Source organism: Leuresthes tenuis, unplaced genomic scaffold (assembly GCF_036924035.1).
Source record: "Leuresthes tenuis unplaced genomic scaffold, fLeuTen1.0.hap1 SCAF_10, whole genome shotgun sequence".
Lineage (NCBI taxonomy): Eukaryota > Metazoa > Chordata > Actinopteri > Atheriniformes > Atherinopsidae > Leuresthes > Leuresthes tenuis.
Window position 1 is genome coordinate 35,949,098 of NW_027325364.1, and position 16,044 is coordinate 35,965,141.

Here is a 16,044-nt window from a genome sequence, read left to right on the forward strand (position 1 = left end):
ATGTTTTCCCAAGATGGCTTTTAATACAATTCCCACGATTGTGTGGAACATAATCTGAACATACTGACATTACCTGCAATCAAACGTATGGTTCCCATGAGTCCACATATTGGCATGGTCTCAGCTGACACAGGAATGTCCCTCCTCACTGAGGGCCACAACAGTGGTTAGTAACAGTTTGGTCAGAGGACTAACAGCTGGATCATCATCTGAGCTGTGTCCCAGCTGTGAACATACTGGTAAATATCATAACCTGACAAACATATTGCTCAGTACGACAGCACATGCAGAACATTTTGTTTTGTTATTCCAAACAAGGGGCACATCACAATTTCATATATAAATTACATTGCTTACTGGCGTATTTTATTTTATTTATTTAAGAAAGTCTTCTAAGTTTAAAATCTGAGCAGGATGGTTGGAATAATGGAAGAACACACCTCCAGGAGGAATTCTCCTACTGAGAACCTACTAAATGAAGGGGGGGGGGTTTGAAAGACGGTTTGAGACATTTTCTATGTATATCAATCTTTACTCAGCATAGCCAGGATGAAATCTTTTAAAAATTAACTTAAAACTATGAAATTTGATTATTCTAATTTTAGAGACAATTTTGGACTTGTTGAAATTTGCATCTGTTAATTCAACAAATTATTATGTAGTTATATCATTCCATTTCAGACTCTCTTTGACTTTATGCATTTTTCAACAGAAAGATGCATCCCTGGTGGTCGGCCAATGGGGATGCATTTCTCGACAGGCGTGCACTCCTCAGCATAACACCGTTACCCTCACTGGCTGCTGTAGCAACCAGATTTCTCTGTGCGCCCAGCTGTAGAGTGAGAGCAAGAGTTGAACTCAACATGGAGCATATTTATGAGGTGATAATAAACCAGTGCTCTGCAAGTTTTTTACTTGAATGGTGTTTTTCTCAATAAGATGGAAATCTTTTATTGCATGTTAAAGTTAAGCTGCTCCACCACTTTGAATGGACATTTCTGTTGTTCATTTTAATACTAGTTAGTCTAATTCCGCACGAAGGGATTTATTTTATTTTCTGATTTGTGACTGAATGTGAAGCTACTTCTTAGAAGTGGAATTAAGTGTTTTAGTTTTACTTCTACAATGCAGCACTATGTGGGATTATTGAGACTTTATTTTACTTCATCTAAAAAAGATATTTATTTAAATTGAATTTGTTTACATGCTTATTTTGTGCTGCACCACTGATAAGCTACAAAGAGATTTTATTTTGTCTCCCTGGTTTGAACCAATGCTTTGTGATAAAAGAAGGTATCATGTTGGATACTGCCATATAAATAATAATAAAAGGACAACTTGGATTTATTTTTTCTTATTAATATTAATGCATTACGGAAGTATTGGATCGGGACTCAGTATCCGCAAAAAAAAATGTGATTGGGACATCCCTAATATATTCCCATCTGTGCAAAGTGTAAATTAGAACAATAATATATATATATATTATTGTTTCTATTTTTTTCATCTCTTGCTGCTACTACTGTAACATGAACATTTCCCCACTGTGGGACGATTAAAGGTATTCTTATTCTTAAATTCGCTGACTAACAACATAATCCATCATCTCTGTGTTAAAGCTACTTTTTTTTTCTTTATATATCAGCAACAACCGAAGATTAAATTAAATGTTTAGAAACGATATTTGTTTGCTGAACAATTGGAAGGATGGTGATTATTATGGTGATAAGACACAGAGGGACTCTGTAGGCTCTTAGTGTCTCACATTGATGTGGCTCCTTCTCTCTCCCTGACAGCCATGTGTGAATGAAGTGTGAGGAACACTAGGACAACAATGAGATGCTTCAGTGTTGCACATCTCCTGAGTGAAAAGGGCTTTACTCACTCAGCATTTGTCTGCTTTGTACAGCCTGTTTCATGTCATGTAAGAAATACTCCCAGCACTCTTTGATTGACTTCATTTCAAATCCATTGTGATACTAATCGGAGGTACAATCACACAAACCGTGTCATGAGCTATAAGCTTACCAGTGAGAGTCATGTCGGTGGATACTCGGTCAATAACCAGGACATCCACGGCGCCATCATCACACGCCTCAATGTAGAACTTCTCCGGTGTGGTGCGCCTGCGGTGACAGAGGGAGCAAAGAGACACAGCGACATCACATCACCATCATCATCAGCAGCAGCAGCATCAGCAGCAGCAGCAGGCTGAAGCCTTAACAACACAAAGCAACCACGGCCGTCTGCGTCCAGAGCTCACAGCCGATCCACGGAGCCGCCTCGCTGGCTACAAACGCGGCTGTGTGAGCCATAAGCTGGTAACACTCCTCCTGAAATGAGCCCCATCACCTAAATGTCGTCACGTGTCGCTGCCGACTTCACGCAAGAAAGCACAACTTCATTCAAACTCATTAATAGTCAAGAAAACTTTAACCACAGACGTTATGTTATGTTAGCCTGAGTTGAACCATGAGTGCCACCATGTTAGCGTCTACAGAGCAGAGCTGTCATGGGAACTGTGAGCCACGTCAGCTCGAGCTCCTCACAGACTCTTCATTAGCAGCGAACAGAGAACGACTGGCATGCTCCAACCTTCATCTGTATCACTTACAAGTTGAAACTCTCATAAGTGCTGGCCATCTTCACTCCCGTATAACCTCTGTGACGTGTCATCTTATTCTTCGTCGTCTCTGGAGTTTAACAGCAGTTGATTGTGCGTTACTGCCCCCCTCTGGATGTAGCCTTCATTCCATCCTGAGGAGTTCTGCATTTATCCAAACCTTCGGGCTGTAATTTCTTCAGTGTGAGGTTTTGTCATGGGGACTAGGGAAAAGCATTTATTCTATTCTATGTACACTGATAAGAAAAAAGATAAGTGGGATATTTTGAGCATTCTTTACAGCTGCTTTAATCATCCCTGATGTGACAAATATTGCTCTCAGGATATCAATACAGGTCCATTGTCTCTTGTTATTAACAATATTCACATACAGTAAAACTACGGGGTGTCTTATGCTATTTCTTTCTTTTAACAAGACATACAAATGAGTGAAGTGCAATAGGAACAAAACAAACAAGAAATGACAAGAAATTAAAATAAAAAAATAAACAGAGGGCAATAACAAGAGACAAAAAACACAAAAAAACAATGTCAATAGTTAAAAAAGGGTAAACAGAACAAGTAATAAAACACAAATGAGATAGGAGTAGGGGGTATCAGTCACAAGTGTTCGGAATGTATGATAAAGAACACTGTTGCTTGAGTGTGTGGATGAGTAAAATGTATGAGGTTTAGGGGTAAAATTGTATGTAGAATAAAAGATAATTTAAAAAAACAAACAAACAATTGAAAAAGAAAGAAAGTAAGATAACAAAATAATGTTAACGCTTTTAAGACATCACTTGTCAGGTTGGGGGCACAGGCTCACAGGTAGCAAGTGTAGGGCTCACAGAAGAAGAGGGGTCCAGGTTGCTTCAAAATAATGAGTTTGGTCTTGGGGAGCAGCTTTTCCATAGGTATGGATATTTAACCAGTGTGATATGCTGAGTTTGTGTTTTGTATGTTTGTGTTGAGTATGGTCTTTTTGGCAGTGGTTATGGCTTATAAGGATTGGTCTTGGGTCCGTTTCACAAAGCAGGTTTAGTGAAAACTCTGAGTTTATTAACCCTAAAATGACGGTCTCTCTGGTCTGTTTCAGAGAGAGGTAACTTAAGCTCTCGTTCAGTTACCGTAGTAACAGACTCTATGAATCTAACCTGGTCGGGATGAGGTTTTTCCCAGTAAACCCTGAGTTTCTCTCTGTCTCCACCCTCTTTTAGCTACTCACGCCATTTGGTTTCCTCATTCGTTCATTTGTATAGTCAGCAGGTGAGTTTTGGCGTAGCCTAGTTTTTCTAGTTCTAGAAGTCCATTTGGCACAGTTGGAGGCAACTTTTTTCGCGAACATGGCACGTCCTTTAGACAACAATGCTGTGGATGAAGGTGCAGCATTACTGCGCGGAGAATTAAATATTCGTCGGGAGATGGTTATCAGACCGCATAGATATTTTAGCATTTCCAGACAATTATCTTTTTGAGCGGCACCGTCAGAATCTGTTGGGACGGAAAAAAAAGATATAAAGGTCAAATAAATATTTGTATGAATAGGCTTTATATTTGGCACTTATGTTTTGGGGGGTGGACTCGGAGGATGAGCTCCCTCCAGGGATTCCCTCAGCCACTGGCCTTCCAACATTGTGGTTTAGGTCCAACTCCTCTGCCTCTGTTAGAGGTGGCGGTGCTGGGCCACCACCTGTTTTACAGGCATCTGCCTTCTTTCTGTTGGCTGAGTAGAAGTCTGTGTTAGTCTGAATTGGTTTAATTATTTAACAGAACATGATATAGATGAGAAGACATTTACGTGTGTGAAAACAGAATTATGTTGGGGATAAAACAGCTGCACAGTCAAATAGCTGAATTAATATTTAGTTTACAGTGTAAAACATGATAATAATGAGGTGCCTCCATGCTGAGGTCTTACCTGTTTAAATAATGTTTACATATTTCATCTTAAGCTGCTGCCAAGTGCGCTTCTCCCCTGTGGAATTGCACCTAAATGAAATAAATGAATAGGCTACCATTCAAGCAGTTTCCCCTGTAATATTATTGTGATTGCAAAGGACTACATTTGAACTTACGCATTGACCCGAGCAGCAATGTTCTTTTGCAGCTGCAGCGTGTTGCAATTCTTTCTAAAAACTTGTTGAAATTTGCCATATGAGCGCATCAAGATTTCTAATTCGAGGTTGGTGAAAAACGTAGCCCTCCTCTTCCCTGTTGCCATGGTGACTCGTCATATCGGGGGTCCATTGATGCTGATTTTTTATAGTTGTGGTGCACGCGCTTAACTCCAGATGAAACTTCTCAGAGTTGACTAAACTAACTCAAATCAGCATTTCTGGAACCAAAAACTCAGAGTTTTCTAACTCAGAGTAGATCAACTCAGAGTTTAGGATAAGAGTCAGAATTTGTTGAACCTGCTTTGTAAAACGGACCCCTGGTATTATTGGGGGTTGGGTTAATTACTGTGAGGCCTCCTAGTAAACAGAGTGAGGGGGATAAGGCTGCATCTGACATTTTTTTCAATGACCCCCTCCCAGAAGTACTGGGGGGCAGAGCCACATGGCATGGTAGTAATTGTCTACGGTGTTTAGTATATTTTATGTATTTTATGTGTGGTGAGGTGAGTTTGTGGATGATTTTATACTGTATTAGCTGTAGATTTGTGACCAGTAGTCAGCAATGGGACTGACCAGTAGAATAGAATAGAAAAATATGTCATTCATCCCCCTATGGGGGAAATTCAAAATAAAAAAAAAATGTAAAAAATTTTCAATGATTGTATATTAGAACAATAATAATAATAAATGAATACATGAATAAATAAATAAATTTGAGAAAAACATGTCAGAAGTCGCTGTTAAAAAGCCTTACGGCTGTGGGGACAAATTAGCTCCTGAACCTTTCAGTCCTGCAATGCAGTGAGGTGAGTCTCTCAATGCAGCTGCTCCTCTGTCCTGCCAGGATGCTGTGATCCTCTCCTTTATTATTATCCAAAACAGAATATAATTTCCTCCTCATTCATTGCTCCACCAGCATGTACAGAATCGCGTCTTCCACTCCTATGTGTTCCTGGTAGGCAAACTGGAGGGGGTCAAGATCCTCTGCAACCTGCAATCTAATGCGACAAATAAGGAGTCTCTCCAAGGTCTTCATGATATGAGATGTCAAAGCCACTGATCTGTAGTCATTCAGCTCCACCTGTTGCCCTAATTTGAGGGAGCTGCCGCAGATGTGGATGTGCAGTTGGGCTCAGGAGTGCTGGTGGTGGAAGTTGCTGTAGAGGTGGATGTGCAGTTGGGCTCAGGAGTGCTGGTGGTGGACGTTGCTGTAGAGGTGGATGTGCAGTTGGGCTCAGGAGTGCTGGTGGTGGACGTTGCTGTAGAGGTGGATGTGCAGTTGGGCTCAGGAGTGCTGGTGGTGGAAGTTGGGCTCAGTCACAAACGTTAAGTCTGGTTTTGCCTCATAGTCTTGTTCTTTATTTCAGCCATAGTCGTGTTTTCCATAGCTTTCTTTATCCATAGTCTTGCTTTGTTAACCCTGTTTAAGTATTTTTGATAATTCGTCTCAGCCGCGCTTTTTGTTCTTGCTCCTTGTCTTTTTGGAATAAACCTTTTTTGAATTTGAAGTTCTGCATCTGGGTCCTACCTTCCTCCACCGATCCTGACAGAAGGATTCTGCCAAAAATGGACCCAGCAGTTCTCCATGTTCTCCACGGCCGGCTCGCGGTTCTGCACAAGTGCATGGCCGAGGGGGCCGACAGTCTCGCCCGGTGGAAAGTGTCCGAAGACTTCTTGGAGGAGTTCCAGAAGGGGCTAGTTCCGGAGATCCCCGAACTCCAGGAGGCTTGGAAGGTCACGAGAGACATTTATTGCGCGGCTGCGATGGACATTTTCGGCCCGCACTCGACCTGGATCCACCAGCTTCACCCCTCTCCTTTTGCTCCTTTTGTTGGCTCCTGTGTTGCCGCCTCCACAGCCCGCTAACGCCACCGAGCTACATCCGGCTTTTCCGTCGGGCTCCTCCTTGTCCGAGCCGGCCTTTCCGCGGGCTCCTCCTCACCAGAGCAGGCCTTTCCGCCGGGCTTCTCCTCGCCAGAGCCGGCCTTTCCGCGGGCTCGTCCTCCACGTCCCTGTTGGCCTCCCAGCCGGCCTCCCAGCCGGCCTCCACGCCTCAGCCTCCTCCGAGGCCGTTCTGCCACAGCACCCTGCCACAACGCCGAGGTCCCGTACCAGAAGCCCGCTGACTCCGCCACAACCCCGACTGTGGTTCCCGCCACGACCAAGCCTGTTGCTGCGACCAAGCCTGTTGCCACGACCACGCCTGACCCACCCATGATCCAGTCTGCTCCGGCATTCAAAGTCCCTCCCTCCCACCCTGAATTTGGAACATCTGGGAGCCGTTCCTTGAGGAGGGGGCTGTGGGCTCGCCCACACCCATGGAAGCCCAGGTAGGCGCACCCCCACCACTGCCTTCACCAGTGGGAGTCCAGGTGGGCCCACGCCTGTCCTCTCTATTGCCAGGGGGAGCCTGGGCTGGTCCACCGATCTCCTGTCCTCGCCTCGCTGCCCTGAAGGGGCGTCCGGGTCGCCGGAGATCTGGCCGTCCATCAGACGGCCTCCGGTCCCGGGGACGGTGTCACCAAAAGTCTGGCCATCCCCCAGACGGGACCCGGCACTAGGCCCTTCAGAGCCCCTCCCTCCCACCCTTGTTGGATGTCTGGGAGCCATCCTTGAGGGGAGGGCTCTGTCACGGTTTAGGGTTTAATATTCTTGTTTTCAGGTTCTTGAAGACAGTGCGGAGACAGAACCCGGACTCGCTAAAGTGCTGGATTTGATGACCAATAAATCAATGATGGCTATTAACAACAAACTTGAGCCTTTGGTTAAAACAGTCCTCTCTCATACTACCGAGCTGAAGAGGGCTAATGACTGCTTGGATTAAGCAGAGGCTAGGATGCTACAGCTTGAGACCGTTATTGAGCCACAAGCTAATCGAATAGTAGCGTTGGAAAGAAAAGTTGAATCCCTCCACGACCATATATACACGAACTGGAAAACAGAGAGCGGCGGAAAAATATCCACATCTTCAACCTGCCTGAGATTATGGAGGGGAGAAATGCTTTGGACATCTTTGAACACTGGTTACCGGATTTTCTCGGCATAGATGCTAAAAGGGACAGGGTCAAACTAGAACGGGCTCACCGCTCTCTAATGCCCAGGCCCTGGTCTGACCAGCGACCGCTCCCTGTCATCATCTGGTTCCACGAATTCCCGGACATCAGAGAGTGATGGCAGTAGTACAGCCAAAAGCAGCAGACAGGCATATTACTCTGGCAGGAAGGAAAATATCCTTCTACCATGACCTGTTCACCGCAGTACTTCATAAACGGAAATAGTTCAATGAAGCCAAACAACATCTCAGAGAAATCGGTGCTGATTACTCCATGCTCTTCCCTGCAAAGTTACAAGTATCACTGAATGGCACCAGGAAAACCTTCTTCTCCCGACAGAGCTCTGACCTTTGCAACCAGTGCAGTATGTCAGGAATGACGGATTCTCCGATCATATGAGAGCTAAGTTTGGACACTCGGTCATGTATACTGGTGACTATAAGTATTAAGGTACCCCCCCTTGCTTAATTATACACCAGTATTCATTCAGTGGCAGTCTAGCTGGTTTAAGAGTAGATAACGGTTCATATTCAAAGGCTCATAAGTTGAACATTTTTGTTTATCATGTAATCATTGGGTGTTGCTGTGAGCCCTGGTCAACTGGGTTCTGTCACTTGCTTTGTTTTTTTTTTCTGTTTACATGGTGTGAGAAACACATTTGGTCCTATTGGAGGCACCTTACAGAACAGCAATCCCCCCGCAACCTGGGAAAGGACCCCCATTATCCATTTTCCTTTCTTTCAGAATTTCTGCTTATGGTTTTGTATGTTCTTTTTTTTTTTTTTTGTTACTTGTAGTTCATAGTCAGTACTGGTCCCTTACATTCAGCGTGCCATGTCCACATATTCGGATAAACTGCCTAAATTATATTTGCCAATAGAATGATGCCACGTTATAAGTTAAAACTATGTTCATGGAATATAAGGGGTTTAAGGGGTAATGTGAAGCGAAGACAGGTCTATTCTTTGTTGAAAAGGGAGGGGTGAGATGTGGCTCTATTACAGGAGTCCCACTTAGAGGTCAATGAGCATCTCAAACTGAAATACAGCTGGGTTGGCCAGGTGTATTTTTCTTCTTTTACCACCTGTAGCAGAGGGGTTGTTATATTGATACACAAGAATCTACCATTCCAATTAAAAAAGTGTACAAAAGACAAGTACAGAAGATTTGTGTTTATGATATGGAAGTTTTTCACGCTTCCTTCCTAATACCTCTTCCTAATAGCAATGAAATAGAGAACTTTTCTTTTTCTGCCGGCCGGCTAAATTTTATTTTTCGTTGCCAGGAAAAATATCAGTCTCAGCACACCATTCAGTGGCAATGGTATGAAAAGATAGAAACAAAAGGAACCAAGAACATTTATACCTGAGGGGGGCCCTGTTCTTTGGGTGTGTATAGTTCGACTGTCATAAAATTTACCATCACAATTTTCCCTTTTGATTATTGATTAATCACTAACAGAAAACAAACTTAAGAAAAAGAAAAGAAAAGAAAAGAAAGAAAGAAAGCTAAATGAAAGGGGAAAAAAAATAAGTAGTCACAACTTAAGTATCCGATACACCAATTCACGCAGATTTCAAAATGTATCATCATGGCAGTTGTTTAGAGGAGAAAAATAACAACAAAACAAACAAAACAACCCAAAAAATAAAATAAAATAAAAATGTACAAAATGTCATCATCAGAGTCAGAGTCTGAGCTGGGGTAGCGATCCATTAATTTTGTTCAGGGCCGCAGCCATCCCAACCTCCTAGAAATAGGAACCAACCCACATTAGCGTTGGGGGTAGTCCAGGGATCAGCTAGTACATAACCATCATATTTGAAAGGAACACCAGTAATTTCTCTGCAAGGTTGAAAACGTGGTGGATTGAATGCTGGTGACAGGAGCCTTCTTATGGAAGACTTTTGTATCAGTTGCAACAATTGACGGATGACAACAGCCGGACCACTGAAATAGAGGTGGCAAATCATGATAGGCCTTTCTACCACAAGACCACATTATTCCTGGTGTCACAGTTTATGTTTTGATCATTGTTATGTTCAGGTTCTTTATGTTCTTGTCATGTTTCTCCCCTGCCATCAGCTTCACTCATGTCACCTGTTTCCTTGTCATCAGCTGCACGCACTCAGTAATCACTAGCTCCACAGCATTTAGTCTCCTGGTTTCCTCTCATTCATCGCAGAATCCTCACGAACCTTTCATGCCACAGCCACGATTGCCAAGTCAGGTTTTTACCACCATAGCCACAGATATTTAATAGTCTTGTTAATCATAGTTCTTTTGTTATTTATCCATAGTCTTGCCTAACACTAAGTATTTAGCGCTCAGCTGCGCTTTATATTTTTGCCTTGTCTTGTGTTTGGAATAAACCTTTTTTGAATTTGAAGAACTGCATCTGGGTCCTACCTTCACCACCGTTCCTAACACCTGGTTGGGATTACAATTGTCTAAAGGGACAGGCAAATCTTGTCTGGGTGTTATTAGTCTATGTGTGAGAACAATTAGTTGGTGTTGTAGTATTCACAAATATTCTAGTTTGACAACTTGATTGGCCTATATAGGCCCCGATGATGATGTTGAACAAAGTCTCTGCATGCTGTAGATAAACTTCAAATGCCATGTTAGTCGTTCGTTGAATGGGAGTCAGCACAGGTAATATTGGGATGTGGAGCAACCGTGGCATTATTGCTGATTTGTTGACCAGCAATTAATAACATCATCATTCCCAGGGGAACAGTGCATTTACCGTGATCTTCTCTGCCCCAAATTCTTTCACATGACCTTGTAATACAACATTTGCTGTTAGAGGTTTTGCTTGCCATCTAGCTGTTAAAGCATGGCACATCCAACAGTCACCAGGAATTTTCAGCTTCTTTTTGTGTAAAAGAGCTACAGCACACGCACTGTTGTCATTACATTGTCTGAGGGCTTGCTGAACTGTGTTGTCTTTGGGCTTTGCAATGTTTAAGCTGCTGGAGTGGTTGTCTTCCATTGCAGAGGTTACAGAGACAGTTTTAACACCTGACAGCATGTTAGATGTTGCTTCAGTTGGGTCTGGTAGCCCACTGACTATGACTGTGAGTTGTCTGTACATATCCGAGCTTGGATATTCAATTCCAAACCAATACGTGCCTGCATCAGTGGGCTTGACATCAGAGATGGTGATTTGAGCTCCGTTTGAATTTGGGACTTTTGTTATTGTTATTGTTTTGTCAGTGGTGGCAACGATCAAGTGCCAATCGTGTGGGGCGCAGGGGTCTCTGCATAGGTACTTGTCATACTTGGCATAATATGCCTGAACCCGTCCTGATTGCCAGATTTCAGGATAAACGAGGCAGGTGAATGTTGCACTTTGTCCTTCTGTCAAAGTGACAGTCCTGGCAGGTTTGTAGGTGTAAGCCTCCATTAGTTGCGCCAGACATGACAGCATCGGAATCAGGTGATGCATGGTGGAGTTTGGTGAAACACCTATAGTTGGTGTTCGTTGAATTTACAGAGTTGATTCTTCGTGTTGTCCTCCTTGGCGTCTGTGCGTCCTTGCACCGTCTTCTTTGTCGTCTGTGCATCCTTGCACTGTCCGTCCTCCTTGGCCTCTGTTCGTCCTAATCTCGTCCGTCCTCCTCTGCCTCTGTTCGTCCAGGTGTCGTCCGTCCTCGTGTCGATCGGGTTGGCCTCTTGGTTCCTCCGTTGGCTCTGGGATCTTCCTGCAGTGGCTGGTGTGAAACTACGTTCCCCTCTCAACTATCTTCACAACGGTATGTGTCGTCAGAAGCACCTGGAATGGACCTCGCCACTGTTTGGAATGCCAGGGCTTTCTTCTTAGGTCCTTTATTACCACCCAGTCGCCGGGCTGGAAGTCATGGAGTGATGTGGAAGCTGGTGGTGGAAGGGCTGATTTCACCTGCTGTGAAATCTGAGCGAGAGTGGAGGATCTTTTGCAATATTGTAACATATTGTCCTCACATTGGCCAGTGGAGGGGAGTGGCCTGGTTACAAGTTCTACTCCCAGCGATGGAGGTCTGCCAAGAAGAATTTCAAAGTGTTTTCTCTAGATCATTTCCTCATCCTCATATGCATTAGAACAATAGGCAAAGCTTTTGTCCATGGCAGTCCTGTTTCCTCACAACACTTGGCCAATTTTGATTTTAGAGTGACATTTTCTCGTTTAACAGCACATCCACTGGCAGGGTGATATGCACAATGTTTTCTGAGGTCAATAGCGAGAAATTCACTGATTTGGGTTATTGCAGAATTGACAAAGTGAGAGCCATTATCGCTGCTCAGATTAGTTAGTATTCTCCAACTGGGAATAATCTCTGTTAGCAGAGCCTTTGCTACCACTTGGCTACTCTGGTGTTTTGCTGGAAATACTTCAATACATTTTGACCACATGTCAACTATTACCAAGCAGTATTTCTTTCCTTCTGCTGGTGACAGTTCTATGAAATCCATCATTAAGTGTTCGAATGGTCTGTCTAGTGATGGGTGAGAGGTATGTGTGATTGTTTTGGTTTTACCTGCGTGAAAACTTGCACAAACCATACACGATTGACAGAACTTCTGCGCATGAACTGAAAATCAAAAAGGTGGGAATAGTGACAGGAATTGATACAAACAAAGTATCAGTTATTGTGGGTTGGAGTGAGGCTCTTTTTGCAGCAGCATCGGCCCGTGCATTTCCTTGAGAGACAGGATCTGTGTTGTTAGTGTGAGCAAGGCATTTACAAACAGCAATTGACTTTGGGAGCAAAATGGCATCAAGAAAAGCTGCGACTTTGTCATGATGGAGAATGTAATGTTATGTTTATGTATTTAGCAGACGCTTTTATCCAAAGCGACTTACAAATGAAGAATTAACAAGCTATATAAAGCTAACAATAAACTACATAGAAGGAACCCACTAGTCTGACTATGTCAGAGGTGACAGAGTAGAGATAGGGTGCAGGCATAGAAGGAAGTGCAGAAAGATAAAGTGCAGAGATAGAGGGGGTAGGGAAGTACAAGGTAAGTGCTGGGATAGGAGATGCTCTCTGAAGATCTGGGTTTTCAGGAGCTTCTTGAAGATAGACAGGGACGCCCCTGTTCTGGTAGCGCTCGGTAGGTCATTCCACCATCGTGGGACGACACATGAACAGAGTTTGGATTGTCTTAGGCGTGGTGTAGGAGCTGCTAGACGACAATCCTGGGACCAACGGAGGGACCCAGTTGGGACAGAAGCCTTTGCAAGAGCAGAGAATGTGTTTGCTGTCAGATTTTAGGGATTGTCTGTGTTTCCACACAGTGCCGAAATCATACACAACACCAAAAGCATATCTGGAATCATTGTAGATGGTTACTACTTTGTTGTTAGCTAGTCTTCATGCCTCTGTCAACGCTATCAGTTCTGCCGCCTGTGCAGAATAGTGAGGGGGAAGTGAGCTGGAGAGAAGAGTTTCACAGCAAAACCAACTCTGTTGTGACCAATTTGTGGGTCACTTGAAGCTGATTCATCTACAAAGAGAACCAAATCAGGATGTGTTAATGGTGTTTCTTGTAGATCAGGTCTTGGCGAGCAAGCCTGTTGGAGGACGACAACGCAGTTATGTTGTTCTCCATCGTCTGGTGTGGGGAGGAGGGTGGCAGGTTTAACACATTACAGCGTTTGACAGTAATGTTAGACATTTGTAAAAGTACTGTGTTGTATTGTAGCCATCGTGCTGTGGAGAGGTGAGAAGTCTTTTGTTCAAGTAAAATCATGGACACATCATGTGGGACCAGGAGAGCTACATCAGAATAGCCCACAATGTCTCTGGAGGCCATAACTGCCTTTTCAGCTGCCGCCACATATCTGAGACATCTTGGGAGACCTGCAGCCACGGGGTCCAGTTTTGAAGAAAAATAAGCTACAGGGCGCAGCTTATTTCCATGGTCCTGTAACAAAACAGAAGTCATGCATCCATCTTTTTCATCTATTGTTTGAGGGAAGGCAAGTTGAGTGAAGTGCTTTGTAAGGCAAGTTTTAGTTCAGTGAAAGATTGTTCCACTTCAGGAGTTCATTTGATCTCATGTTTTGCTTGCAGGCCTTGAATGAGAGAGGCAAGTGGAGCTTCAAGAATGGCATAGTTAGAAATTAATTGTCGACAATAAGAGCACATACCAAGAAATGACATCATCTGCTTCTTTGTGACGGGTTTTGGAAGGTTCTGAATTACATCAACTCTTTTTGGTGAAAGAGTTTTAGCTTCAGAAGTGATGACATGACCTAAGAAGACAACCTTTTCCTGGACAAATTGGAGTTTAGACAAGCTGGCTTTGTGACCAGTTTTTAGCCAGATGTTTCAAGAGTGTGACTGTGTTGGCTTCACACTGCTCTTTAGTCAGACTGCAGATCATGAGGTCATCAACATACTGTAACAAGGCAGTACCTGGGGAGAGAAAAACAGATTCCAGACTTTGTCTGAGAGCCTCATTCAGTGGGTTTACATGATGAGATTAACTCGATTATAGCTATAGTTGGGTTCTGCTCCTTATCTGAGGGTAATTATCCTTTGTTACATGGCGGTGAATGAATGGAATCACTGGCACAAAACATGCAATACCACAGTAGATAAGTGGCACTGTACCCATTTCAACTATCGCTAGAGCCACTTCTGGTTGACGTCTTCACCAAAAACAACAACAAAACTAAGGCATTCGAGAAAGATGGCGAACGAAGAGCGAGATGAAGTTACGTCTCTCTACATTTGTGATGAGCTGGTTATGGCACAAACGCCAAATGCATTCTCCATCGCGTTGTTTGTTTCTTTCTGACGGCGGCGACAACAGTAATATCGCCTCCTTAGACTTCCGGGTGACGATCGCGGGAAAAATGTCCCGCATGTGCAGAACACTTGATCTTATCCACTGTCGTCTCCAGGCAGGTTAAAGTGGGCAATCGGATCGAGCTATCCTGGGATCTTAATTCGATCGCAAGTAACCCGATCCGATTACATTTCTTGTCGGATTAAGCTTGTTACATGAGCTGAATAACTCAATCTTATTGTAATATAGCCATTAATCCGATCCAATTGCCCGCATGTAACCGCACTGATTGTAAATGGTGGGACTTTTGCAGTATCCTTGGCACAGACGTGTGAAAGTGTAGCCTCGCCCATTGAAGTTGAATGCAAACCAGAATTGGCTGTCTGGGTGGATTGGAACACTGAAGAAGGCATTTGAAAGGTCCACCAGTGAAAATAATTTTGCATTGTTTGGAACCTGAGACAAGATGGTGTAAGGGTTTAGAACATGTGGGGCCCTGGGTTGGACTTCTGCATTAACTGCTTGCAGATCCTGAACAAAACGCCATTCTGTTGGTTGGTCTTTATCTCTAATCTTCTTGACAGGAAACAAAGGTGTGCGTACCGGCGAATCATTACATGGAACAATTACTCCTGTTGTCTTAAAAGACTCAAAGATTAGTGTTATGTCATCGAGGGCTTCTTGTTTAAGTGGATACTGAGCCTTGCAAGGTCTAAAGTCTGATTTTGGAGTGATGATTACAGGTTCACAATCTTTGATGAGGCCTACATCATATTTACCAACAGCCCAAAGTGTCTTAGGAACTTCTTGTAGGGCTGCGATATGTGTGGATTGATCTTCGAACAAACTTACTTACAAACAAGAAAGTACTTCTGGGTATCAGCTGGATTGTTCTTTGTGCGTGCACAACAGATGTCAGCCTTTTTGAGTAGCGCTGCAGTGTAGGTCGAAAAAAGGACAGATCGATCAGATGTTTCTTGCCAATCGGCTGCGCACTTACATGACTCCATGAATTGGCACAAATCTTCCCAATTATCTGATGTGTTTTGCGAGAGGGATGTGTGGGACTGAATAGTCCATGGTGGTTACATTGAGCTTGTGTGAGAGAGACTGACACAGCGCATTTATGTTCCGTCCAAAAAATGTGTGTCAGTGTTAGTTTATCAAACCTCTCCCTTAACCAGCCTTCCTCATATGATTCGTCAGATTCCGATGACAGATGGGAGGTGATACCAGTGCCAATACCGATATCTTCACTTCAATACCGGTTCCTGAGCGATACTTTTTTTTTATACCAATTTTATGATATCAATTCTAACAAAAAGGAAATTACACATAACACATAACAGTTCAAACCTTCAGTTTTATTTTTCACCTCAGTATTTTTTAGACCTCAGTGGCATTGTTTAACCAGTTCGACGATACACACACAACTACAGTTCCCAACACAGATGCATGTGAGCCCCGTCTGTGAGCATAACCACAT

At 43.5% G+C, this 16,044-nt stretch overlaps 2 protein-coding genes across 3 annotated transcripts in view; both read right to left on the reverse strand.

The window, feature by feature from the left end:
- Nucleotides 1-2,693, reverse strand: part of sacm1lb (SAC1 like phosphatidylinositide phosphatase b) — a 32,977-nt gene extending 30,284 nt beyond the window's left edge. The window contains exons 1-3 of the mRNA XM_072395007.1: nt 2,615-2,693; nt 2,029-2,126; nt 74-148 (exon numbers count right to left, since the gene is read on the reverse strand). Coding sequence (XP_072251108.1) covers nt 74-148; nt 2,029-2,126; nt 2,615-2,676 — 235 coding nt within the window. The 5' untranslated portion in view covers nt 2,677-2,693. The remainder of the gene's footprint in view (nt 1-73; nt 149-2,028; nt 2,127-2,614) is intronic.
- tcaim (T cell activation inhibitor, mitochondrial) overlaps nt 1-16,044 on the reverse strand; it is a 382,005-nt gene that overhangs the window by 122,503 nt on the left and 243,458 nt on the right. The window lies entirely within an intron of this gene.